The following is a 27394-nucleotide window of genomic DNA, read 5'->3' as shown; positions in this document are numbered from 1 at the left end:
GATTCACTCTGCTGTGGGTTAGAGGTGGGAACGTACGCTCTTGTCCTGCTCTGCTCTGCTGTGCTCTTGGTGCCTCAGGTGTGTGCGCTCCTCCCTCCCTCCCTCGGTGGTGCCTGCTGTCAGCTCCATCCCAGGGTGGCTGAGGCCATGGTGTTGGTGCTGCGAGCCCTGCTGCCCTGCCTCTGCACCCTGCTCGCCCTGGACCTGCTGCCGGGGGTGTACCCCGCCGTCCCCCTGGAGGACTTCTATCCCTTTGGCCAGGACAAGGGGGACCTGCAGACCATCGCTCAGGACGACGGAGGCTCCAGGCTCGTGGAGATCTCTGTTGCATTCCCCTTCTTTGGAGACAGGCACACGGGACTCTATGTGAGTACAGAGCCGTGTGTTTTCACTGATGTGTGTGTGTGTGTGTGTGTGTGTGTGTGTGTGTGTGTGTGTGTGTGTGTGTGTTTATGTCTTTATATGTCAGCATGTGTGTATGTGTGTGTGTGTGTGTGTGTGTGTGTGCATGCACTTGGCAGTTGGCAATTGAAACTGACATGGTGTGGATCGTATAAGAGCCTCAGGGAGATGACATCTGGCATGCAGCCAAACACCACATTGCAGTGCCCCTTAGAGAGCCTATATATGTTTGTGTGTGCGCTCACAAGCTCTTGTGTGTAACCTTGTGTGTGGAATATAGAATCCTCCATGACATTCTCTTCACTTTACATCCCCCCCCCCTCGCACTCTGAATGCTCCCCATGTGCACCGGTGGAGAATTATTAGCAGAACAGTGGTAAGTCTACAAAGAGCCGTTTAAGGGAAATGACAGTTTGTGTTCTCGCTGTTGCCGTGGAGCATCTGCGAGCGGTTCTTTTTCCTTCTTTTTTTTTTGCAGAGAGAGGGCAGGGGGAAAGTATGCACGCTGCCGAGAGAGAAACGGCGCTCGTGGGAGGAAGCCGAATGGTTTGACAAGGATTTTCTCGCGCACCACAATGAAACGCACTTTGATCTGCCTTTGTCATGTATTGGGTTCAGTTCCAGCACATGGAAAGCCAGAACTCCCTTAAATCAACACCACCTGTTGTGGTTATGCATCCGCGTTCGCTCTCCGAATTCCCCCCCACCCCCCCTCCCCTCCTGCTCCTCCTCCTGCTCGCTCCCAGCCCCGCCTGCCTTCCTCCCTGATCAAACCATGGGCAGAGGAGGCTGAAGGAGCATGGCAACAATGGGCAAGGCCAAAGGTCATCTTTCTAATCTAAGCATCTGCAACAAGTGGGGTGAGGTCAGTCTCCCAGTGAAGACATTTTAACACTCTTTTGCTCTCAACACACTTTCAGTCACAAGGTGTGTATAAGAAGAGTTGGCTGGCACATTGCGCTTCCTCTAAGTATTCAGTTTTCATTCCAGCCCATCTCTTTGCCTGGAACAACACAGGCACAGAATTGTCAAAATTAGACAAGATAAGACAAGTTGCCCGCCGCTTGGCTCGTTGGGCTCAGATCGAATGATCATCCTGACAAAGATAAGAATCTCTCGGTACTTTGTGTATCTCAAATGCGCCGTGTCCGTTTGCGATGTGATATCCCCTGGTTCACTCCGCATCCCACTGAGCCGCAGCTCTGTAGTCACGCGAGGCGTAACGGATCGTGGCAGGCGTTTGAAATTATAGCCACGCTCATTTGAACGCCTCACCTGAATCCATCAAACATCTGCTGCGAAAGCGCACGGGGCGATCCCCGGCCACCAGAGAGCCGCTCGCAACAGGTAATATTTCACGGAGTATTAACGGCGAAATTTGCACTAATAGTTTCTCCTGGAGGTTTCTTTCCGAGCCCCTGTAGAACCATGCTGACGCTAGATGCTCTGTGGGGTGCAGTCTTACTTTGTTGTCATAACTGATTCTGTTTAGCAGGACAAATTAAGACCCCCTCACAGATCCCGTTAAAGCCTCGGCTATTAGCCTTTGTCCCTTCTTGAGGCACGACATTTTATTTTTAGCAGTTGTGATGGACAAATACAGCGGTGGATTTGAGGACCGGCGCAGCCATGTGACATTTACATGGTTACAGTGATCTCTAGTGTCCCATAAAATTCCCTTTGCAAACATGGGTCCCCCCCCCCATGAGTTGGTCCGGCTCCAGTCCCACTTTTGCCTCCTGGTAACCAGGCTGTCGCTGTGTTGTGGTTTGTGTCTGGGAGTTTTCACATGTTGCTGGGATCTCTCCTCCTCCTCCTCCTCCTCCTCCTCCTCCTCCTCCTCCAGGCCCTCCCCTCCTCTCACGCCTCAGATAACATGGCAGGGGTCTTCCCTCTGGAACTGTCCAGCTGCTTTATCTGAGAAATGACCAATCACTTTAACAGAACACAGATGTATCTACGAATCGTTTTAAGGGGCTTCCAAACAATGCAGTTCACGGATTAACTGCTCCTGCGGATGGTCAGTGTTAGGAACATGAAGGAGGACGTCCAAGGTTAGAGAGGAAAGTACACAAGTTTAAAAGCAGATGTGAGGAAAGGGTGGTTACGATCAAAGGCATGTATTTTCAGATAGATAATCTCTCGTGGACAGTGGAAGGACTCGAGCGTGTTTACATGGTGCAACACCGATACTGTAATTCATAGCATGAGAATGTACAAGATAACGTTGCGTGTGTCTCTAATTAGTAAGTGAACCACATGTAAACAAACATTCAAATACAGTTTGAAAGAATCCTGCCAAGTATGTGCTTCAGTGTATCTGTGTCTCTTAACAGACTCCACATCTGCTCCTGCTCATCTGCTCCTCTGAAAACCTTCACCACTTTTTGTTGGGTTTTGTACACAGTTCCATTCACTCAGTTTCACTCACCACAGTGTGTGGAACCAAAAATGTGTGTGTGTGGGGTTTTATTTCTTTGTACTCTGCATGGGTGCTCTTTTCATGCGTGTCTGCGATGAGCGATATGACTGAGCGATGTTAGAACAGTTTGCCCACCGTGGGCTTGATATATCTGCACACTGCTAAAGCCAGGTGATGGTTACTAAAGAGCAGCATAAACACGAAAACCTTGTTTGTGTTAAAATGAGTGGGGGGGGGGGGGGGGGGGGGGGTGACCTCCTGGACTCTTCACTGGTCAGCTCAATGTGAAGACGAAACTCAAGGTTGGAGTCCAGAAAGTCACTGCACCCAGCCAACAAATAGAAAATAATTCTTGAGTGTCTTCTTTTTGGCTTTTTAAACTGATTAACCCGGTCATAGTGAAACATTTATATACGTAAGCTTTAAAGGTGCTGGTTGGTGGATTTTGTTTAATAAGGACAAAGCCAAAGCTACAGTAGCCGTTTGCCCTGTTTCTATTTTAAGATGAGCTAAACGTCTCCTGGCCATAGCTTAATATTTAACTTGCAGACAAGATTTCAGTGAGCAAATGAATATGTTTCCCAAAAGGAACTAGAATGGCACTGAGTAGAGCAGCTACCTCAGTCCCCTCAAATTCAATCAAGCAGCACCAAATTGCACACAGTCATAGATATCAGTCTTTCATCAAGATCCATGCATTATTACCTGGGATAATGGTGAAAATATAGATTTTTTTTTAAAAAAAAGCCCTATCTCAAAATGTTAAAGAAAGTAATGAAATACCTCCCTGGATCCGCCCCTTTTTTGGATCTGCCCCCAAATTTATTTTGTTCTTTCTTGGCACATGTCCCATCCTTCCACCTATTTTCGTGGAAATCAGTTCTGTAGTGTTTGTGTAATCATGCGTAATTCTCTCTTTTTTTTTTTACTTTCTTAAACATTGCGAGCCTTCATGGTGTTAAAATAACTATGAAATTATACGAGATTCCTCTGTACCTCTGTGATTTGCTCATCAAAATTTTAGTTCAATGCATTTTCCTACATTGTACAAACCTGGGTAAACTTTGCATCAACTCTCCCCATTGCTTCTGCAACAGTTGCTGTATTAGAGACTAAACTCTCTGAAGGTAAAGGTGAGCTGGGGCTGAGGAGTCACAGGCCAAGTTCACAGGCCGTCAGGCTGTAGTCACTTCCTTGGGTTTTGTCAAATTATTGGACAAGCTTGTAACCGTGAAACCTCTGTTTATGACAAGGAAAACGACTGTTTTCCCGAGTCGATCCACGGGCACCTTTTTCATTTAGGAGTTTGCTTTGGCTTGACTTAAGCCAGATGAAAGTTTATTTTAGTCCATAAATTGCTTGGCTCTAAAGACAAGCCACCCAAGCAAAGAATCCCGGATATATCCGGCAAAAGAATTCCCCCCGAAAAAATAACAAAGGAAGTTGAGGAGTGAAGTGGCACCATTGAGAGCGAGAGAAAAGGAATATGGTGAGAGAGAGATGCTTCTCACGAGGTTGACTGATCGCACCTTTCCCCCCCCCGTGATTCTGACCTTGGTCGCGTTGCAGCATGACACAAAGCAGCTCTGAACCCGTTCACTCTCTCACATAAGTGTGATGCGGAACCACCTTTCGCTGGACGGCGGCGCTAGTTAACGCCCCGGTGGAAGTTCATGAGGAGAAGAAAGTATGCGATGTGATGCAAAGAAAAAAAAGGGTCCCAAGTTCCGTTTAAATTCCACTCAGGCCATTTCCATGTCAAAACAGTCCCCTAAAAATCTTAACAAGGATGAAATACACTTGTTTAAACAGTTCCAGATGCGGCAAGAGATTGAATTAGACGATTAAACATGTACCGGTGCTGGAGTGTAAACTGTATTCAGTGTTCAGCATGATTTCTGACACTAATTTTGCTGCAAGATGGGTAACCTCCAGACCACTGCCCACCACAGGTCTCCCATTAGTGGGCATGTGTGTGTGTTGGGGGGGGGGGGGGGGGGGGGGGGGGGATTTTGCAATCCATGTACATCCTTGCATTCACCCAGCTCTGTGCCCTCTCACTTGTTTTCCCCTCCCGGTATCAGATGGCGCTCTGGCTGACCCCTGGGCCCTGCCCCTGCAGTTGGTCCTCTGTTCCCCCCACATTGGCCACGTTCTCACCACATCACGCTGATGCAGAGGGGAAGACTGTGGTCGGGCAATTAACTCGAGCGCCCCGTGCCGCGCCAAGCAAAACTTCCTCTGCTGTTTTTACAGCAAAGTCCTTCCAATTATGGGTTTTCATACATGCGGGGGGAACACTGGCGAGCCATCTGACGTTGCTTTGTCACTGTCACAGGCCTGAGTGCCGAGAGGCAGAGTTCATGCCAGCGTTCAGGAGAAACAGGATAGGTGCCGTGGTGCGTAGAAAGTCGTTCCGTGGCTGGTTAAATACAGAAATGGTGTATGAATGAAGGGCTTTCATGCGGATTCAACCGTTCCTCCTCACACTCGTGTTTAACACTTTGTCTCTTTGGATGTTAGAGCAGGGCCTGGTCTGACACCAGCTCTCGTCTCATCCACGCAGACAGCGAAATGCTGCCTCAGAATGACCATTTATCAGATTGTTATTCAGAATCCATCGCAGCGATTATCACGCACTGTGTGACTGTGTGCCAACCGCCTCCGTGTTTTCATTTCTTCATTATTCTTTTAGGATTTCCCTTTTTTTTCTCCCCTAAATAATGTTCATCCCTCCCCAAAATATCTCTCATGTACTTCCTATATAAGTGATAACTCTCATATCTGTAATCTGTACCTATTCCACAACTCACAGCACCTCTGTCTAGTATTACATCAGGAAACCCTTGAGCAAAACAAGAACATCAGTCACTTTTACTGCCTTGGTTTAGTGGCATAGAGCTTGACCTCTTTAATAATAATAATAATAATACTTTATATATATTTATAGAGCACTTTTCATTGCTAAAAGCAATCTCAAAGTGCTACAGAGTAGAAACAAGATTGCTCTGTTGCAATAATCCTGTAAATCTGCTCTAATCCATGTTTTTATATTAACACTGGATAACAGTGTGACAACACCACAGACAATTATCACCACCCTTTTTTTTTAGTGTCCTTACACTCATTGTTTTGGTTTTACGGCCTGTAACATAACTGTTTTGGTCCACTTCCACATTTATCAACCTTGTTTCTGGCTGCAGCGGGCATTCTTATAAAACAAAGGAAACCCAGCAACTCTTCACGAATCAGTTAACCACTTGGTCCCAAGTGATTCAGGAACACGCCAATCGTTGACCTTTTTTAAAACTGATCTTTTCGCAAGTTGATTGTTTACCACGCCACCGTGTACAGCTGCGGTGCTGCCTGCGTAATTCTCACAGAGGAGATATGTGGAAAAGGGGGAAGAAGACGGCTTCATTTATTTGGTTACTTCGCTGTTGGCAGACATCTGTGGATTCAGAAGCCGTGAATGTCCTTCCTGGTGCGATGACTTTGCAGGTGCATGAGCGGAATAAAGGTAGCATCTGTTTGCTACTTAGGAAGTGCAAACATCCGTTATGGGAGCATCCACTGCCCCCATGCTGCTGTTTGCCCCCGTAAGGTCAGAAAACCTCCGTTTGTCCACCTACGCCTCTCCCCAGCACTTCCACTCTAACAGCACCGACAAGCCACTGTGGTGGAATTTGACATGTTGAAGAAGATCAACCGCATTCTGATGCTCTCACTCAAATTGTATCTCCTCCTTCAGGTCAACAACAATGGCCTCGTATCTTTCCTGAGGGAGGTGTCTCAATTCACGCCCGTAGCTTTTCCGATCGCTGGGGACAGGAGGGTCGTCGCGCCATTCTGGGCGGATGTGGACAACCGCCGGGCCGGGAGAGTCTTCTACAGAGAGAGCCAGGCGCCCTCCGTCCTGAGCCGGGCCTCGGCCGATGTCAGGACGTACTTCTCAGAGTTCCCCGGCTTCAACGCGACGTGGGTCCTCGTCTCGACATGGCACCAAGTGACTTTCTTCGGAGGCAGCTCCCTCACGCCGGTATGAACTCACACTTAACCTCACAGATGTCCCATTTACCATGTTGTTGCTGCTTTATGGCCTAGATCAGTCATTTCCAACCAGGGTTACTCGTACCCCAAAAGGCAATTCTGTAGTTTCCAAGCACTAATCAATACTTTTTTGGGGGGAAAAGTCCACACATTTGTGTTTAAGAGAACAAAAAATCTGTCAAAACAGAAGGAATATTATTATATTGACTCCGTATTAATAACCAGTAAACTGCCAGCTACAATAGGCCGACTGCACAACACGCCCCTCCTGCCAACCGGAGTCCCCCTAACGCCATGTGTGCTGCTCCTGAGAGTCCACGACAAGTGGTTAGCACGCTAACTAAGAATTGCTGAAATGGATAAAGTAAAAGTAATTGGTAGTTACATGTTAGATAAATAGAGGATATTATCTGATATACAACGAGCCTAGAGTGATAAATAGATGGTGGCAATCACCGAAAATGAACAGATAAATAGTTCACTGAATAGTAAATGAACTAAACTCACGTCAGTCATGGACAGTCCCTCTCACTGTACCGCAGGTCGCTCATCCCAACAGCTTTCAGACTTTACAACAACACCATGTAGCAGTGTGCTACACAACCAACCAACTACTTGCGCTAATGCCACACTGCCATCCTGTATTTCATCATTCCATTATTCATTAGCATCCCCCTCCGTGCTTTACATACCTATCTATATTCCACAACAACTGTGCAATTTCATCATCCTGTGTAACATCTATTTATATGCATATTTATTTATTCCTCTTTCTTTTTTTTTGCTTAGAATCTGATGACTGCATTCAATCCAAACCACTGAACATTTTAAGCCTTCTTTCACAAGGACAATACTTTACCCTCTGTTTAGAATGTATATAGTCTTTTTTAATAATCATTTTCTCCTATTTTATTATATTATTATATTATATTTTCTTAATATTTTCTACCTTTTCCCTTGTTGCCTTGACTCTTGCTGCTGCTGTAACAAGTGAATTTCCCCAGCGTGGGATTAATAAAGTTTTATCTTATCTTATTTTACAATGGTTAAATGGTTGATATTAGCTAAAAGCAATAAGCTAACAATATTAAATATCTGACTGAAATGAATGGAGTTATAAACAGCAATGGATGGTTGATAATGAATGGGAGGTTCCAGGTTCTGTGTTGATAAGAGAAACCCTGACAACTACTGTAGGCTGTTGTTTTCACAGTAAATTCACAGTATACACTTTTTATATGGTTACTTATACACTTTAAAAATCAACTATCAACTGAAATAAACACAGTTGGAGTATAACTGGTGATATTAGAAAAAGAAAATAGCCTTGTTTTTAACTGTAGCACAGCTTTTGGGGTTTAATGCTCATGGTATCTGTGAATTTCCTGTTATCTGCCCCAACAACAACAGGCAAAACAGTCTACTATTATGTCTCCGCGACTGAAATTGAAGAATCCGTACCATTATTACGAGGAGTCTGCTAGACATGTGCTTTATTACGAAAATAAGAAATACAATTTCCTAGAAATCAGGAAATGGTTTCACCGAGCCTGTCCTCTCTTCTGTGCAGGTAAATACTTTCCAAGTGGTGCTTATTACAGACGGAGAGCTTTCCTTCACTATATTCCAGTACAATAACATCACTTGGACCACAGGCATGCATGCCAGCAGCGGAGGAAACCTGGCCGGGCTGGGAGGGATCGCAGCGCAGGTAAGATCACATGGTTGTTTGCTTGTGGCGACGGTCTAGTGGAGATCTGATCTATCTGTCTTTTAATTCAACGACCTCTCATGGTGTCGGCCTCCTTGCTAACTCTCTTCCCAGGCAGGTTTCAACGCCGGTGACGGCAAGCGCTACTTCAACATCCCTGGCTCTCGCACGGCCGATGTGGTGAACGTCGAGGGGACCACCAACGTAGGCTACCCAGGCAGATGGGTCTTCCGTTTGGACAAAGCACACGTGGAAGTGGGCGGCTGCAATAACTCTGGTGAGGCACTGCTTTTTGGAGATGGGTTCTTCAATTGCTCCTGGTAGCTTTGATACTTCTTCCTTAAAGATCCCTGTTATGTTACACTGGCCTCTTTCCACAGCATCAGTGTGCCCACACCTGCGACCGTGCCTGAACGGAGGCCAGTGCATCGATGACTGCATTACAGGAAACCCCTCCTTCACTTGCTCGTGCTTGGCTGGCTTCACCGGTCGACGGTGCCAGATTGGTGAGTTATAGTCGATGCCGCTTCCTGCCCGGTTGTGCTCGCCGCACACCGTGAGTGAACACCCACAGCATCTAACTGAGGTCAACCAGAAAAAGAATATGTCAACAATTGTAGAATTCACCTGCACTGCCAAAAGGACACCTGGATATTTCCTTAATACGCGTATCAACCTCGTGTCCCGTTCTCGCGGGACATTGTCTGTCCAAGCCAACCTTTTTTGCCTCTGATACCCAGATGTTTTCTTCTAATTAAAAAAGTAATACGACCTCCTTTGTTTTTCTACGCGGCTCTGTAGATGTCAATGAATGTGCCTCACACCCTTGCCAGAATGGAGGGACGTGTAAAGACCAGATTAACGGTTTCATCTGCCAGTGTCCTCCTGGATACACTGGGATGCTGTGTGAAACAGGTACAGTTGACAGTTGGCCTCAAAGCTCATGTGTAATACAGTTACCAACACAATGAGTCCTCTTAAAATGTGATTTTTTAAAAACTTTTTAAAAGCATATATATAGGCATGCATAGATATGATTTTTAAGAAGGTGAGCCATATAATTTTTTTTATTGTGCATTACAAGGTTTCCACACTTCTCCTTTCATTCTGCAAGTAGTTTCCACACACACACACACAAAAAAGAAGTATGAAGAATATTTTCGGTGCAGCGTTTCTGGAGCTTCTGTGCCTCTTCCCAAAGTCCGGCCTGTGGAGATGTATCAAACCTCTTCTAATACCTTTCACAGCCAAGCAGCGCATACTTGCAGCGTGAGGGGAGCAGTGTGGCGGATATATTAATCAGCTGAGTAAATATTCCACAAGCGTGTCTCTGCATTGCTGTGTTTGTGTGTGTGTGTGTGTGTGTGTGTTGCAGACATTGACGAGTGCAAAGAAAGGCCGTGCCTCAACAACGCGTCGTGTGTACAAGGCACCGGCAGTTTCACCTGTGTGTGCGAACCCGGCTACACTGGTGCACTGTGCGAGACAGGTGAGCGGGGGGTTTTTTGGTCACTGTGCCGGGGGAAAAGTAGGCATCTCCCTCCAGAGGAAATACTTTCTGCTGCTTTCTTCATCAAACTCAGTCATTTGGCAGATGTGGGGTTTTTTGTCCAAAGAGTTTCCTCCAGTCTATGTAGACAAATGGGTCCAAGTTAAGGTTACGGTTGATTTGATTTGCAAACAACGTTTTTGTTGTTTGCAATGTTTTTTTTCTTCTTGCCACACTGTCGCAGTGAACCGCAGCGAGAAAGTTCACTGAAGTCAGGTGGGTTTACTAATCTGTCTCCTCCCGTGATTGATTGTTGATGAAACTTGAACCCCGGGTGGGAAATGAAATGATCAGGCCCTGCACAGTTCATGAATCCTTGTTTCTACATGAGACTGGATTACTCTTAATACCAGACACTCGGTCAATGAAACTCTATGCTTTTTGGAAGGGAAGTGCGGTTCCCCTTAATCCAGCTCAGAGTCTTAGACAAGAAACTCTTGAATTTCCATGTGATGACTGAAGAATCTCAATGTGAAACCCAATCGACAGCAGATAAAAGTTTCTGCTCTGATTAACTGAGTCCTGTGTTTCCTCCAGACATAAATGAGTGCGAGTCGCAGCCCTGTCTGAACGGAGGAGAGTGCATCGATCGGGTGGCCAACTTCACCTGCGTCTGTCCCGCTGTCGTCACCGGGACGCTCTGCGAGACAGGTGACTAGAAATCCACTTGAATTCTGCCAGAGGAGCCATGTTTGCAAAAAAAAAAGAAGAAAAGGTTATTTATAGAAAATGTTCACATAGTCTGGAAACATTCCATGCTCCTCTCAGCTTGGCTTCCTGTAACGCAGCGTTTTATCCAACTGGAGCAAACACAAAGGGAATCCTATCATACCTCTCTGAGAGCAAAAATGAATGTTTATGGCTACGAACTTGGTTCTGTCGCGGCTTCCCACTGCAAATGCTTTCATCCTACTTTACCCCATACTTTATTTGCCGATAACAAAAATGATGCTTTTTTTTTTTACTTAATATAGTCACAAATCTGCCCTAAATACAAAAAGAAGAATGAGTTAAACTGTAGAGCACTTGTCAGCATCTGCTCGACTCTCATGTTTATGTAGTTAAGACTGGTCACAGATTTCAGTACCCTGTAATCATAGCAATCATAATCGGTGACCCCCCCATCTATATAATATATGTTTACAGCTATCAAATGTGTTAAAGCATGATAAAACATTGGCAGTAGCAATGTAGTCATGTACAGCGTGTGTTTCAGTTTTGTTGACCAATCTACAAAAAAAATCTGATAGCCATGCGGTGGCCAATTTTCAGATTTATTCATAAATTAACATGTGTAACATTTTTTACATTCATGTCATTCAACTTGAGCCATGAAATATTTATTATGTAACTTTGACACTGTTAATTCTGCATGTTTGTTCTGCAATTCCTTGTTACCCTTTGGCCAGCATTCATGCTAACAATATATCTAAACATTATATTAGATAAGATCTCATATTTCTCATATATATCTCATATGATATAGCACAACTTTTTCTCGCTTACCTCTATTTCATTGCATCTAGTCATCAGTTATCTGTGTGCGGGATTTCTGCTGTCACCCCAATACAATGGAGACGAATGGAACTTCACTGTGAACAGTTTTTACAGGGTCTTTTTCTTTTAGAGAAAGTATTGAAGATAATGAATATGGACTGACCAGAGCACTTGTTTTCAGGAATTACTAATTTTCTAAACAAAATTTAAAATGTATGTCAACACCTTCATGCTTGGAAACACCTTCATAGTATTGGGGTGGCAGCAAATACCTCACGAGTATCATCTAGACTAGATACCACCAGAGGTAAGTGAGGAAAATAAAAAGTGTTTTATTGTTATTTGCATGAATTCAAATAACCTTTCAATATATTATTTTCTCAGAAGTGGTGGCGCTCCAGCTGAATTCAACCGAGGCAGTTAACCAAACAGGTAACGGCAAGTGCGGCTACGGCGAAAACTTTGCCAAAATCGTTCACGTACAATTGGATTCTCACACCACGTCCTGCGATACTTTTTACCACCTGCAGCTTTGTGTGAAGGGGATGACTGCGAGACACACCAGATCTGTGAATACGCCGGCTCCGGGACTGACAACTGCACGTGCGCTCCGGGCTTCTACGGCGACAAGTGTGAAGGTATTGCGCACTCGGCCCACTGCAGGCAGCTGGGCAGGTAGGGAGCAGACTGGGGTATTTGAAGAGGAGCTGTGCTATCCCACAGGAATGTGGAGCTCTGCCCTGGAAGAGGCCGCTGCGATGATTGATTATTGTAATTATCAAAACTGACACGTCCTCGCCCAGTTTACTACGGGAACCGGGCGCTTGATGTTGTGAATAATTGTTTTGCGGCGCATTTTTATTAGTTTACCAACAAGAGGAAGTGCCTCGTCTAGACTTAAAGAGGCTTCTTTTATGAGTCAAAGCTGGTCTTTGGTATTCAGGTCATTTCTTCAGACAGAGCTGTTGAAAATATGCATGCTTCCACACTGCTACTTGTTTCTCTGGAAGTCGGCCATCGCACCACACTATAGTTTCAAGCACAGCTGCTGCTTGCATAACCATAGGGCAATTTGAACACAAAATATGTAAAAACTTGACTCCTCCTCGGCTTCTCACCTTCCTCTCATGAATGCACATTAAGTCATTTTGGTATCGTGTTATATCTCTGCATCACAATGTATTTGTTTAAGGAAATAACTACTGTGCCCTTGAAAGCCAATTCAGGGTCCCATGAGAGTTTACCGTCACCCTCCAACAACAGGGTTTTTTTTCCCCCCACAAAAAGCTCTCTAATGGTATTTGAGCTATTGCAAATGCATGCTACTTTTCACCCTTGAGCTGAAATAACTATCAGTGCTTATATAGGCTCTCTTAAATCTCCCAAATACTTTCCTGCCTGGCTCACTTGGACGGCACAGTGGAAAAAGGAGCACGATCCTCCCAAGGAAGAGAAAGTAGTGGGACTCAGAAGTGCCTAATCAGGCCCCTCAGATCAAAGGAGCCCGGGCCACGCAGGTGGCCAATGAAAGTGGCTCTTGTGAATTAACAATCCATTTAATTGCCCTCGGGGCCATACACTTTTGGTAACAAAATATGCTCCATATCATCAGAAAAAATAATACCCCTCCACCGGGCTCCCGGGACTTCAAAGTGGAGCCGTTTAGCCGCGATACGGCCGCTTCCTTTGATCCGCTGCTGCAATTAGGGAAGGAGAGGGAAAATAAAAAAAAAAAACATTCTTACAATTTGTACGGAGCGGATGTGCGGCGTGCTGACTGGTAATCTGCGGGGGCTCCTGTGAACTTTGTTGGAAAACATTAGGGAAAGAGAAATGACGGCGAATCAATATGCAATTTGCAGTACGGCTGATGAAAGGCGCTCGCTCCGCATGTGGCGGACGGTGTTTACCATTTTTAACCTTCCGCCTATGTTCGCAAATCCTGTTGATTTAACGTAAGCGCTCTGTCTCAAGTAGCTTGATCAATCTTTCCAGCTTTGAGCTTCTCAAACACACTCTCTCTCTCTCTCTCTCTCTCTCTGTGTGTCTGCAGAGGAATGTCTTTGCGAGAACGGGGGTGTCTGTGTGGACATCAATGGGACTTGTGAATGCCCCTCGGGCTACACAGGACCCTACTGTCAGTTTGGTGGGTATGAAATGCACAATCCTATCAGATGTCTCACAAGAGCTTGTGGGAAAAAAAGATGGATTACTAAAAGTTCACAAATCTTTATCTTTTTCCCCTGAAATCTTTTTCAACCCATCCCACACTCCCTTCCTCCCAGAAGTTACCCAGATGCCCTGCAGCAACAGCAGGACGTGTCCCGATGGAGGCCCTTGCTTGGAGTACGGGGGAGCCTACCTGTGTACATGTCAGACGAGCGCAGCAGAACTAGACCCCAAGGACTTCTACCCCTATGGTAAGACCCTCAGGCAGCGACCCAAACAACATGGGCACTTTGCAGCTATGTGTCATCGCGCGAGCAGCCGGTTACAATGGCGACAAAGACATTTTTAAACATACTGCTCTCGACAAGTGTCGCGTAGGAATGGAAAGGGTCACATTTGTGGCTCAAATTTTACGACGCGGGGAGACTTTTCAAGAGTGATTTATGTTGTTGCTGAGTGGTCTCTGCAAGGTTTGTATTTGATCCGATCGTGAAGTGACAAATGATGTGTCTCGCACGCCCGAATGAAATGTAAGCGGTGTACCGGTGCAATGGAACACAGTCAAGTCTCGGTGTGTGTTTTTCAGTACAGCCCCGATCGGTCTGCGACTCCTCTCCATGTCTGAATGGGGGCTACTGCTACGAGCGGGACGGAGGCTACACCTGCGAATGCAAATACGGATACTGGGGGAAGCACTGTGAGAAAGGTACAGAACTGGAAGAGAAATTTTAACATGAGCTTATGAAGCATCATTATCGAATCGCCCCTCAGATTTGCGTGGGTTATTATTCATGCTCAAACCCAACTTTAATGCAACAGGAAACATGCCATTACCCGTAATGCCGTTTGAAATATTACAATGCTGAAAGGCTTATGATCATTTGTGCTATTGACTTGAGTTTTTTGAATTATGACTTGAATCGCAATGTGCTGGAACAGATTTATTTGGTGCGATTAAAAGCTGGAGCGCTCGAGTCTCCTTCAAGGATTCCCTTCTCCTCTTCTCTTTCCAGTCAGACTTAATACGTGTGCCTCTGGCCCCTGCCGCAACGGAGGCTCCTGTAAGGAAGAGGCGGGCAGCTACAGATGTGTGTGTCCCTACAGGTTCACTGGAAAACACTGTGAAGTGGGTGAGTGCCAGGCACAAGTAATGTTCAACTCATTTTGTCCTCAAAAACAAAACAAAATTTCTGGTAAACCTTTGCGGAAGCATTACATTACATGTGTAAGACAACCCAAGTTCTTTGAACACACTGATCACACATTCCACTAGTGAAAGGCTTTTTTTTTTGATTGAGTGATTCTACTTCTTGGATCAAAAGTAAGATAGACAGGGACTATTATATATTGATATATATACTATATATTGATTGGTCAGATCATGTGTGGTTTCCCTTAACAATTACTTATCAATTTTATGTGAGGGGGAAAAAGGAACCGTACACAGTATTTCAGTGTCAATGACACAGTTTAATGATCTATCTGACTATGAACACGGTATTTAGAACGAGTACAAATACATGCACGTGACCCAGGTGCACAAGAGCTCCACCATTTTAACTGCTGTTTTATTCTAGGTCATACTGGCCAAAGGAAAATCTGCTCAACCTGCTTATCTGGTGCTTACCTTATTATAACGTAGGGTAGTTACCCTGGGTAACAGACGTGCTGCTCTGTTGTGGAGCGGGGGCTCTCGTGCTCCACTCAGTGTGAAATACATGTCATTCCTGAAATTTAAGCCCATGTTGGGTAGAAAGATGTTTCGGCCTATGTGTCCCCCCACCCCCCTTGACTTAAAACGACCATCTTACAGACATTTCCGTTTGCACTGTTGTCAGCAGTCTTCATGAAGTGAAGCCTTGCTTTGGACTGCAGGACGTTTCATCCTCTCCACTAGCATCATTGTTTTTGCAAGAAGCCACTGTCAGAAAGAGATGCGGGCATCAATAAAAGGAATTGATAAGCTCAGAGGCAAATGATTCCAGTGATTTGGAAAATGTTGAGCTCGTCCTCCCCTCTATCTGGTTCCCATCCCTCTCTGGGGGAGGGATGGTTTTAACCTCTGATCAAAATCTTATTAGCCGTTTTGATCAAAGTCAGAAAAACACAATAACAAAAATTATCTCTGGGACATCGCCAGAATTATATATTTTCTACTCAGAACAATGCTGCAACACACATCCATCCATCCATAGTCTACCACTTTATCCATTTAAGGGTCGCGGGGGGGCTGGAGCCAATCCCAGCTGACATTGGAGCGAGAGGCAGGGTTCACTATCGCAGGGCCACATACAGAGACAAACACCCATTCATTCTCACATTCACACCTACAATTTAGAGTCTCCAATTAACCTAACCCCATTCTTCATTCTTCCCGTCTTTGGACTGTGGCAGGAAGCCGGAGAACCCGGAGAGAACCCACGCATACACGGGGAGAACATGAAAACTCCTTCCTTTTACAAATTAACCTTATTGTATTTAGTTCAATACAAAAATTCAATACAAGAAAAAACAAGAAAAATATTTCCCACTGCTCGAGACACCACACCTTGGCCTGTATCTTTTAGAAATGATTTTAAGTAATTTTACGCGTTTATTCAGCATAACATAACCTGGCACCTTGCTTTATAAATTCATTTAATGTTCCAATAAGAACTATCAGATTTTCAATTCCTTTTCTTTTACATCTTTCTTTTTTACAGAGTACAGTTCTGTTTTTATGACCCCTGCCCCTGGAACTTATTACAACTAAATCTATTAATTATTGTTTAATTAGAATTTTTACTTTTGGGGCCTTTTTTTGCTGCGTCTTTGGCATGATGTACACATTCAGTGATTATTATTGTTTTTATTAATTCTAAGTGTGTATGCTCTCTTTCAGGGAAGCCAGACCCCTGTTCGTCCAGCCCGTGTCTAAATGGAGGGACGTGTTTTCACTATATAGGAAAGTATAAATGTGAATGCACTGAGGCGTTCAGCGGCAGACACTGTGATATAAGCAGGAGCTCACTTCAACCATCTGCAGGTAAGCAGACACCGCACACACACACAACAACACAATAAAGTCTCACTCTGATGCCGAACCTTTTATGAACTTTGTCTCAGATAGATTGGCACGAGCAAGGGATATCCTGAGCTGCTAAGTGTAGAGATGCTGAAGATAATCTTAGCAGTGTTGCTGCACCGGAGGCCCCCCACATATACAGATATAGAACGTCTGCATAAACTATGTAAAGCGAGACCTGATGCTGCATGCTGGGGGGTAATTTTAGCAGGACTAAAACAGGAGTCCCTGTGTGCAAAAGCGCCTCTGTTGCCATTAGCATGTCCTGAATGAGTTCCTTTAAGCCCCGCCGCTTGTGAGCTTGTGTCATGACGCGGCCATGCCGATGTTATCCCCCTGTTGTTTATTCGTTCCAGGACTGAGCTGCGGGCCGCCGCCGCCCGTGAAGCACGCCGAGGTCCAGTTCTTCTTGACAACACCGGGCTCCATGGCTGTGTATATATGCCACTCGGGCTTCATGTCGGTGCCCAGAGCCACCCAGAGCATCTGTGGGATTCAGGGAGACTGGAGCCAGCCACCCGTTTGTGAGGGTCCGTAACACACCAACAAATGGACACACAACAAAAATCCTTATAAACGAGATTCCAGTTGATACAGTTTAAACTCTAAAAGGCTGATGTTTATTTCGTATTATTACAGAGATCAATGCGTGTGTGTCGCAGCCTTGCCTTAATGGTGGTACGTGTCAAAACAAGGGCGGATCCTACCAGTGTGTGTGTAGTGATGGCTTCAGTGGGAACCGCTGTCAAACAGGTATAGCCCTAATCAAACTCATCTAAGATTAAATGCATTTGAAATTGAATCTACCTGCACACATACTGTGCGTATCACCTGGGTAAACGTGTATATTTCGTTTCTCTTAAGACATAAATGAATGCCTGTCGGAGCCCTGTAAGCATGGGGGGACGTGTGAGGACCAGCCCGGCTCCTACTTGTGCCACTGTCCACAAGGCTTCAAAGGCCCAGACTGTGAAATGGGTACGGCGTTTAGTCCACCCGGTGCCGTTTGTACGTTTTAATGATGCAGATTGTAAAGGACAGCCGTCAAATTCTACTGCGAATATCTGTGTGTGCAGAGCAGGACGCGTGTGACTCCAACCCCTGTCTGAACGGAGGAGCGTGTCGGGGTTACAGGAGGCATTATGTGTGCGTGTGCAAAGGGGGGTTTTTCGGGGACCAGTGCCAGATGTGTAAGTGGCCTCAGACTTCCCTCACGGGTCCGTCTTGTTGATGCTGTGAGCTAATTCACACACACTTAATGAAGTGCAAACTGTTTTCAGCGTGAACCACGTGGTGGCAACTGTTTACCTTTGTCACCCCCCAGTGGAGGACCCGTGTGTACTGCAGCTCTGTGGGAACCGCGGCGTCTGCCGGACTGACAGGAGAGGAAACTACAACTGCCTTTGCAAAACGGGATACACAGGCAAAGACTGTGAGAAAGGTCAGTCCAGAGTCACACCACACACTGCGTCAGTGTGCAGCTCAATCAGCATCACATGCTCTTTGGCTTATCCTGTGAATCTAATCAAAGACAACTCTGTAATTGTTTAATGTATGGATTAGACATGTAAGGTTGCCACTGTTCCCAGACCTGTTGCCCCCCTCTGGTCTCCATGTGCTGCGAGTGGAGGAGAACGAAGTGGAGCTGCGCTGGGACGAGCCGGAGCCCTCGCACAGCCTGATCAGCGGGTTCGCCGTCACCTACGCGCCCCTGGGGGGGAGGGGCGACCCCAAAACAGATTACCTGGACAGGCATCAGTCCACCCACGTCATGCGAGGCCTGGTCCCCGGCCTGCTGTACAACATCTCCACCTTCTCCGTCAAGCGCAGCACCAGCAGGAAAGACTCCAGCCAGCCAGCCACCGCACTCATACGCACCAGTGAGCATGTTCTTAAAATGCAGTAGTAGTAAGATATTGATTGTTAAAAGTGTTAATCTCAGTGTGAATGTATGAGTAAATGTGCGTTTTTCTGTGCAGGACCTCGGCGGGTGGAGCAGCTCCAGGTGGTCAACGTGTCCTCGTCTCAGGTCTGGCTGAGTTGGCTGGTCCAGGCAGCTCGTCACGCAGCAGTCAGCAGGGTGCATGTGTCTTTGCTGCCCTCGGACGGGACTGAGGCTCGCACTGCAGTGCTCAACACCAGCACCGCTGAATACACCTTCAGGTAAGCTTCATGAATTTTCACTTCAAAAGAACACAGACAACTCACCATTTCCAAATTACTGTACAGACCTTCAGTCGTCAATTTTGTCCACTAGATGGCGCTGTTGTGGTGCTGCACTTTGAATGGCTTTTAGGTAAAATAGCTTTCAACCACTAGAGGGCAGTGTTTCATCACTCTTACCAAGCCGTCATGCTTATGCACACTGTTGTGAGTATATTTTGTCTGTTTCTCAGTTCATTGCTTCCTGGTCAGATGTACACAGTGGACGTTCTGACACAAAGTGGAATCAGACCGGATGAGTTTCCCTCCACCAGCCACTCAGCTGGACCACTGGCATTCTGGACAAGTAGGTCACTTCACCGTGTAGCTGTCAGTGCAAATGTATGATATTATCACTTAAAGGGGACTCAAATGCTGCTAATACAACCTGCTGGCTGTTCAGTTCGACACTAGTCTTTTAGGATTTCCATTTGATAACTTCTAATTTAAAAATTCTAACTTTATCTCATTTTTGTGGTGTAAATGCATCAGCATTTATCATATGACTGACTTTAATTTTATCACTCCACTTTTAAGCCCCCCCAAAAAATTCTTTCTGTTCACCTTTCCTTTAACTTTACCTCATATAAGACTGAAGTGTTCACAGACACAGACGTCCATTCAGCAGAGGTCATAAAGCCTGGACTGTGTAATTTAATCGGACTGAGGATTAAATATATTCTACATTCTACCGTCTGCTTTATTGGGATGTTCTAGCTAAGCTTATCTTTCTTTCTTTTCCCCAGCCCGTTAGACATCGCTGATTGATGTGAATGTTTACATACAAGGTGTTTCACTGAGCTCACATTTTGTTTCATGATATCAGCAGTGTATGAGAGCATTGTATGAGGAATTTGTTAAGTTATGCTGATATCTATTCACTGTGTTTTGACACATATCCACAATACCATGTATCGCTTGCTTTAATTTAGTTTTTTTGTGTGCTTGTAATGTAAGCTGTGTCTCGTAAGCCCATGTGGGCTAGTAGTAGTGATACCCATGTTGCTCCGTTCTGTGATTAAGCAACATGTGCGGCGGCTTGACAGAGAAAAGCTCACAGCAGTACATTACCACATCATTTTAAACCACAGTAGACAAAATGACAATGAAGAAAAAATCAGAAGGGGGGATCCGAGCAAAACCTGACCATCTACACGTGCTCCCCTCAGGGCCTCTCCCCCCACAGAACCTCTCCCTGTCACATGTGACCACTAACTCAGCACTGATCACCTGGAGCCGCCACCCGAGAAGTGTCCCCGACGGCTTTGTGGTCAACGTGACCCGAGGCTTGAACACCAGGAGTCGCTTCCTGCCCAACGGGAAGTTGGGATCATATACCCTCCGCGAGCTGACGCCAGGACAGCACTACTATCTGGCTCTCACGTCCGTCAAAAGCACAGGGCAGGAACAGATCCACAGCGCACCTCAGCACTTAGCCTTCTCAACCTGTGAGTGTCCTCCTCTTCCCGTCCGGCTGCATTCAAGTGTCATATTAGTTGGAATTATTGTGCTGAAGTCTAGAAACAAATTCTGTGTTCATTTCCTTTGGCGTAGTGCCAATGGAGGCCAGATCACCGAGGAGAGAGAGGCCAGCGTCTGGACGCACACCTCCCTCGTCTCAGCCACAGGACCTGGGAGGCACAGCAGAGACAGACAACTCACAGGAATTCCCCAGGTACAACTGTGATGATTATCGACACAGCCATTACAAGGTTTAATTGTCTGGCTGGGGTCATTACTGCGTGTAACCCGTTACTATCCAGCCCTGTATATTGCTCATGGATAAACGTTAGTTTCCATCAGGCAATTTAGCCGTTGGTGTGTGAGCATTGTGTTTTTCTGTCTGTGCTGCAGATACACAGAGCTCATCGACAGGAGGGGAAAGATCACGGCCAAGTTCCCTCACTTACCGAGAAAAGCCGTTCGACATCGTAATAGTAAGTACAAGTCGGAGCGAACACGTGATAGACATTTAGTCATGAGTCACTCCCATACAGCCGTTTGACATTTTCCAAAACATTTCATGTCTCATATACATTAATGTAATGTACATGACATAAGTTACCAATAAAGTCATTTACACTGCGTCTAGGCAGCAGGACACTGTTACATTCATGAAACTAACGCAACACTGAACACTGAAACTGCTCAGATTTGCTCAGGATGTCCAAACAATGACAGAGTTATCTTATTTGCTTATCTTGATGCAGATGGAGTAACTTTAGTCTCACTCCTCTAACCACATGGTCCTAACCCAGGCCTGTCTGGATGAAATATAGGTGGTCCTCTAATGTAAACTGGACCCTCCGCTATCTGACACACCACGTCGACTTTATCTCGACCGAAAGAGACGAGGGCAGAAACCAGTGACTTTCAAAAAAAGAAAAATAGTTATTTTTTCTTGTCATTTTTTATGAAACATTTTTGTTTTGCGTTTTCACTTTTTTAAAGTTAATGCATCCCAGTGCAGAGGTATATAGCCTGTGGTTTAAGCAGAGAAAAAAAACAGTTTAACAGATGTTATCCTGTGCTCCATGGAGTAAGCTTCCTTTGTAGGGTTGCTCTGCCCCTTTTTGATGACATTACACCCGCGATGTCATAATATGATTTTGGCTATATTGTCAAATCTTCAATGTCATGTTTCTGCTCTAGGGGCTGAGGAATGTAAACACCCAAGTGTGGCTGAAATCAAACTGCAGTATATCATTCATTTTTGTCTTCTTTTTTTCTTTTTTTACACTGGTTCATGTAACAGGAAATGTTTTGCCTTGCAGAGCCAGAGCCACCGATTAGATTAGAGAAGATGGAAGAAACAACAAACAAAATCAGCCTCGCACTGGAGATTCAAGAAGAAGGGTTGAGGACGAAGCCTGGTAGGTTGTCACATCTGTCCGTCTTCAATTGATCCCAGCTGATGTGTCACACACTAACTTATGAGAGCAATGTTGTTTTGGAAAGAGGCCACTTGTGAGTTTCAATACATGTTATTTATCATCGGTATTATGAGCACCGAGATGTGAAATGATATGTCAGGGAGGAACACCTTAAAGGGGCAGATGTTCAGGAAAGCAAATAGGTAAACAGAGGAGAAGTGGTCTTAAGAGTTAAGAGTTGGAGGCTGTCAACACGCTGGTATCAGCTGTAGATAATGTGTAGTAGTGGGCCTGAAACCTGAGACCCCCATACTCTGTCGGTGCTGCGGATTTTAATGGCAGCTGTTGTCTTGCAGAGTTGCCCCAGGACTGCCGCGGTGTGCCCTGCCAGAACGGGGGTACGTGTGTGGACGGAGGAGACTCCTTCATCTGCGACTGCGCAGCGGGGTTCAAGGGCCGACAGTGTGAACTGTGTAAGTTTACGCGCTTCCTGTGTGCACAAACACGCACACACACACACACACACAGATGTTGCTTTTCAGCATGTGAGTAAATGTACTGGATAGTTACGAATCCGGCTGATGGGTTCAGGACACTGAACAAAGATTTTATTTCTCTTAAACACCAGATCTACAAGTTGATTTGTCTATATACATATATATATATATAGACAAAGACACACATTTATATATATACTTACACACATTTATATATATTTGTTTTAATATTCCAAGTCTTGTATGTCTGAACAAGATTGAAAATCCACTGGTGTAACAAAAGTACAGCTTTACAGTACTTTGCCACAGTAGTGCTACAAATGTTAACTTCAGCATTGCAAACTTGCTCTAGTTGACAATGTGAACATGCTTACCCAATCACCATCTAGTTTTTTTAGCACACCAACATTAAGCCGATGGTATTTGGTCACAAAGCAGATTAATGGACAAATGGATCATGGGATGGTGGCGGGAGATGAACAGTCATAGAATCACTAATGTGAAAAAATGCCATGGTCCGTCCATCAAATGTCAACCACTGGGGCCACATGTGTCCCTCTGAGATATTTCAGCGAATGACTGAAAAATCCTCATCCTCTGGGCGACGTGTGTGTGGCTATGAAATATCGCCGACAAATTGTTGTCTGGACCAAAGTGGGGAAACCAATCGTCATTGCCATCGTCAAAGCCAAAACGTGCTTGTGTGACCAAAAAACTCCTTTCCGGCTCAACCTCCTTATCAGTGGCCCAGCCATAAAAAGAAGAAGAAAAAACTTACTTGATGTTTTCTGCACAGTGGCTCCCTGATTGCTGCTGTCACCTCACCAAAGGAGAGTCCCTGAGTTTGCATGTTCACCCTGTGCCTGTTGGTCTTTTATCCCCCCGCAATCCGAGAGAAACGCCACTTTGTGCACTTTTTGGAATTGGAGAACTCTACACATGAATGCCAGGGCCGGCTCGAGCCCTCCATCGCCCTGAACAGGATAAATGATGCGGAAAATTGATGGATAATTTAATGCTATTTCAAGTGAAGACAAGCCCACAGCCTAAGGCTACTATAAACTTATAGTAGCCAGTATTGGTGCCACAGGGATACAGTGTGTGTAATACCGGCTTTTCCAAAGAGATTTTCCTGAAGGATGTCTGCTAACCAGCTTGTCTGCGTGTCCCGCGTGTCAGTGCAGGATTTACAGTCCCGTCCTCGTGTTCCTGAGGGGCTTTGCTTCTGCTTCCACTCAATGTAGCTGGGTGTGAACTTGAAGTTTCAACGTATGTTAGATTTGAATCTCATTGTGCGAGCTGTCAGAAGAGCTCGGAGCTATGTGCGCAGACATCTGGTTCCTCAAACGCAGGAAACACGCTCCGCTGACAGTTGACCCCCTGTGACCTTTATGAATGGCTTGGTTAACTTGGAGGCTCAGGGCTATGAATGTATGACATGAATACATCATCAGCGGAGGCACAAAGCGCCATTATTATTTGTACTGTGCCACTTTTTCCTTTTTTTTCCAGAAACCCAGCCATAACTCAGTGTTTCTTTTTGAATGTTTGGCGGCAGGCGCGCTTCACAAGAGACAGCAGTGTGTCATCTGTGGACAATCTGCTTCTCTGTTCTCCGACTACTTCATCTTTCATATCTCTTTTCTATGTCACAGGGAAATCTTTAGCCCCATTGTCAAGAGTTCGTCTAATTTTGGATGACAGAAAAGGTTTTACCATCTGAAAAAGGTGATGAAAGTAGCGAATGTGAAGATCTAATTTGCAGAAAATGAGTTGAAAATGTGTGAAATTCAAATTTTAAGAGATAAACCTTATTTTTTTGGACTGACGAGTGGAAGCTCCCCATATGCAGTCATTATTTTTTTAGACGCACAGTACAAAGATGACTCAAGTCACCAGCTTGTATAAGAATAGAATAGAGTCTTTATTGTCATTGCACATGTACAACGAAATTGGATGCAGTCCAATCAGTGCACTATCATAAAAAAGTGCAAAACAGTTGAATAAATATAAGTCACTATAAAAATAAATAGACAGAAGATTCTAAAAAGAAAGTCGAAAAGACACAACGTACCACACATACAAGACATTCACCATACAATTACCATAATAAAATAATTGATTATATGCCTCTAATATTAATGCACAGATACAACTCTGCCTGTGTTTTGTTGCTCAGCATTAATGCATTAATAAGATTATTATTTAGATAATTTGTGTGTCCCCTTTATGGAAAGCAATAACTTGTCGTAGCTTGTATGAATTATATTTTTCCCTCTCAATTAATTTATCCAAAGAACCTCAAGATCCTGTAAACAGCCTGAGCGAGGTTTTGATTTAACTACTGTTACTGGTCTCACTGTGGACCCATCAAGGAATGCAAATATTTGAACACAGCTACAGAAATCACAGTCACTTCTGAATTTCTTTATTTCGTGAAAACTTATGTTTTGGGTGAGTTATAGGTAAATAGTTAAACTGGCTGAGATGCAAATACATCCTGATGTCTGCAGGATTATTTCAGATGCTCATGTCGAAAATGTAACAGCTATAAAAAAGAAAAGGCATTTCAAATGTCTACAAATAATGATGCATATTTTGACACGTTTGTTATTAAACGATCATGTTTTTCATACTACCTAGGCTATAAACCCTGTTCTTTCCACAGCCTAAACAGTGAAATGGTGAAACGGTTTGCCCTTACCATAACTTCAGTGTTAACGAAGCAGTGTGTGCGGAGACACTGGACATACCCTCGTCCCTCTTCAGCGCTCCTCTTCACCTAAACATCCAGCGTCAGATTGTTTAAACATTCCTTTCCTGAAACCATCCGTCAGCCACGGAGACGGGCCCGGCTCCAAGCCCGCACAACTCCTCAACCAATCGGGTAGTAGTAGGACTCGAAACATTCACACCCTATGTGTTGTGTGACTGCTTTTTTCACAGCGTGCCAGCGAGTGCCACACCCGTGTACCCGCATCTACTCGGAAACAAAGAGTGTGCCGATGTGGGAAGATGGAGTCTGCCACTACCTGTAAGTCAAAATCGGGCTGTCATCTCCAGCTCTGGCCTTTCGCATATACATCTAAAATTGCAAGTGTTATCCACCGGATCAATTGGACGTGCGTGTTTCTTCTTCTCTGCAGGTACAAAAGAACGTATAAAGTGCAGCAGGACGTCTGCTATCGAGAGATCTGTGAACCGGTGCTTCCCAAGAAAAGTCAGAGTGAGTTCAGAAAAGCTGCCTGAACAGTGATGACGTCCTTCGTTTTGGCCCATAAACCAAATGCAACTCTGTTCACACACTGTCATTTCACTTTCTCAACAGCTAGAAGAACACACAGACAACAATAAAGGTTTGTTTTCTTTTACGCAAAACATCCCACTGTTCCATACTGTATGTATTCACTGCTACATCACAAGATGTTCATCTTTTTTTTTTATATCTTTTTTCTTTCTGTTATTTTCTTTTCTTCCAGGGCACTTGGATACTAATGAAAGGACTGTCATCGCTGTCATGTGAAAAACCTCCTTACTTCAATTTCGGTGTTTATAATCTACTTGAACTGATTATGGTCATATTTTGTGCTGAAAGCCCCACGTCAGGTCCCGCTGTAACATTTCAGACACAGATCGTCATTCATCTGAAAAATGAGGTCCCGTTTGTCAAACGAGAGCTGCGTCCGCGGCCCCCGTGCCTCACAAAGGCTCCAGTCGGCCCAATGAAAACGCCCCCCCCCCAAAGTCGTTTATCACCTGCGATGTTTGACGACTGATGTTTCATACAAACTCTTTGTATGAGAATGTTAATGGTAAGCAGTCCACTGCAGAGCACCACATATCTTATATACCTCATTTCCATGTCCGTGCTGACACATTAGTGAGGTTTTGTTTTGTTTTTTAATATTTGTGATTGAGCTGCAGGTTTGTCCCTCAGGGAAATAACTGTGGAGTGTTCTGAGTCCCAGGCTTTTCCCTATAGCCGTCATGTCATCTCTTTTTTACAAAGATGATGGGAAATGTATTTTTATTTCTACACCCCAGAAAATTCATCTCTCCCTCTGACAATGGTGCACAGTTTATTTTCTGTGTATAAAATACCTTTCTCTGTGTCTAGGCAGGCCTCGGTGCTCGCTCCTCTGTACATAGTGTTCATAGGCCATTTTGTAGGTGAATATTTTAATAATAAAAATGTTAAAATGTTCTGTGTTTCCTGGTGTCACTTTGGGAGAATATTTTTTTTTAATCCTGAATAACAGTTTTACTAAATACAGAATCCGTTGAGTTTTACTGAGTTCATCATTTTACGTGTGTCCACTAAGCCCGGGTAAATGTTTCCCTTCAAGCAAATTAATTATTTTAAGACACAGTATGTATCACCATCACACAGACATGGTCAACTATGTCAGTCAAGTGTCTTCGGGTTTTGTATCATTTTTTTGAATGTCGTGACTCTGGCGAGTTGCAACACAGTTAATTTTAAACAGGATCATGAAAAAGTTTATATCCCTGGCTAACTGAATTACCCAGTGGTGAGCACAGACTTTAACACTCTATCTCTAATATGTTTCTCTTTAAAAAAAAAATCTGACTTAGAAAAATGATGTTGGGAATAATGGTCTTCACCCCTCCAGCAGACTTTCAGACACTATGCCAAGCAGCACTGAAGCTCTGTGGTCACACTTGTGTATATTGTGCCAGACCTCTCTAGTTACTGTGACAACCTTGTATGCAACTGTTATAACTCATCTTACAGTGAAGCTCTTACTGTGAAACCAGCATCATTAACTGCGATGGGTTTATATTATTTGGCCTGGTGGAAAAATCCTGTTGCTTAACCATGCAGATGACACAGCAACATGTAAGGATGCATTTTTGGGGGGATTTTGCTATTTGAAAAATGCTAATTTACAACCCGAGAAAGACAAGAAAAAAAGTTCATGGCAGTTGCCCAGCGA

General features: G+C 44.7%; 1 protein-coding gene across 3 annotated transcripts; it reads left to right on the top strand.

Annotated features, from left to right (window-relative positions):
* Positions 1-144: 144 nt before the first annotated feature.
* On the top strand, positions 145-26639 carry sned1 (sushi, nidogen and EGF-like domains 1). 3 transcript variants are annotated; one of them, XM_035648685.2, is made up of 32 exons: positions 145-366; positions 6576-6863; positions 8445-8585; positions 8700-8862; positions 8966-9091; positions 9387-9500; positions 9961-10074; positions 10672-10785; positions 12019-12063; positions 12162-12269; positions 13685-13777; positions 13917-14051; positions 14387-14506; positions 14814-14930; positions 16682-16825; positions 17221-17394; positions 17504-17617; positions 17729-17842; positions 17941-18054; positions 18189-18305; positions 18454-18744; positions 18844-19027; positions 19261-19373; positions 20236-20514; positions 20621-20741; positions 20921-21003; positions 21841-21939; positions 22296-22412; positions 25383-25470; positions 25583-25662; positions 25765-25792; positions 25916-26639. In XM_035648685.2, the coding sequence occupies exons 1-31, from the start codon at positions 148-150 to the stop codon at positions 25788-25790; spliced, it is 4155 nt and encodes a 1384-aa protein (XP_035504578.1). In that variant the 5' UTR covers positions 145-147; the 3' UTR covers positions 25791-25792; positions 25916-26639. The 3 variants fall into 3 exon arrangements, with proteins under 3 accessions (XP_035504578.1, XP_035504577.1, XP_035504576.1); XM_035648684.2 differs by having other exon boundaries at positions 12016-12063; positions 13920-14051; XM_035648683.2 differs by having other exon boundaries at positions 12016-12063.
* The last annotated feature ends 755 nt before the right edge of the window (positions 26640-27394 follow it).

This window comes from Scophthalmus maximus, chromosome 13 (genome assembly GCF_022379125.1).
Source record: "Scophthalmus maximus strain ysfricsl-2021 chromosome 13, ASM2237912v1, whole genome shotgun sequence".
NCBI lineage: Eukaryota > Metazoa > Chordata > Actinopteri > Pleuronectiformes > Scophthalmidae > Scophthalmus > Scophthalmus maximus.
Note: the sequence above shows the minus strand (reverse complement) of the source record. Positions and strands in the feature narration are given on the sequence as shown.

Excerpts from the sequence above, each read along its gene's own strand:
- sned1 (XM_035648683.2), top strand. The coding sequence starts at position 148 with ATGGTGTTGGTGCTGCGAGCCCTGCTGCCCTGCCTCTGCACCCTGCTC. Across the intron at positions 9,092-9,386 it reads CGGTCGACGGTGCCAGATTG|ATGTCAATGAATGTGCCTCA; the intron begins GTGAGTTATAGT and ends GCGGCTCTGTAG. Across the intron at positions 17,843-17,940 it reads AGGCCCAGACTGTGAAATGG|AGCAGGACGCGTGTGACTCC; the intron begins GTACGGCGTTTA and ends CTGTGTGTGCAG.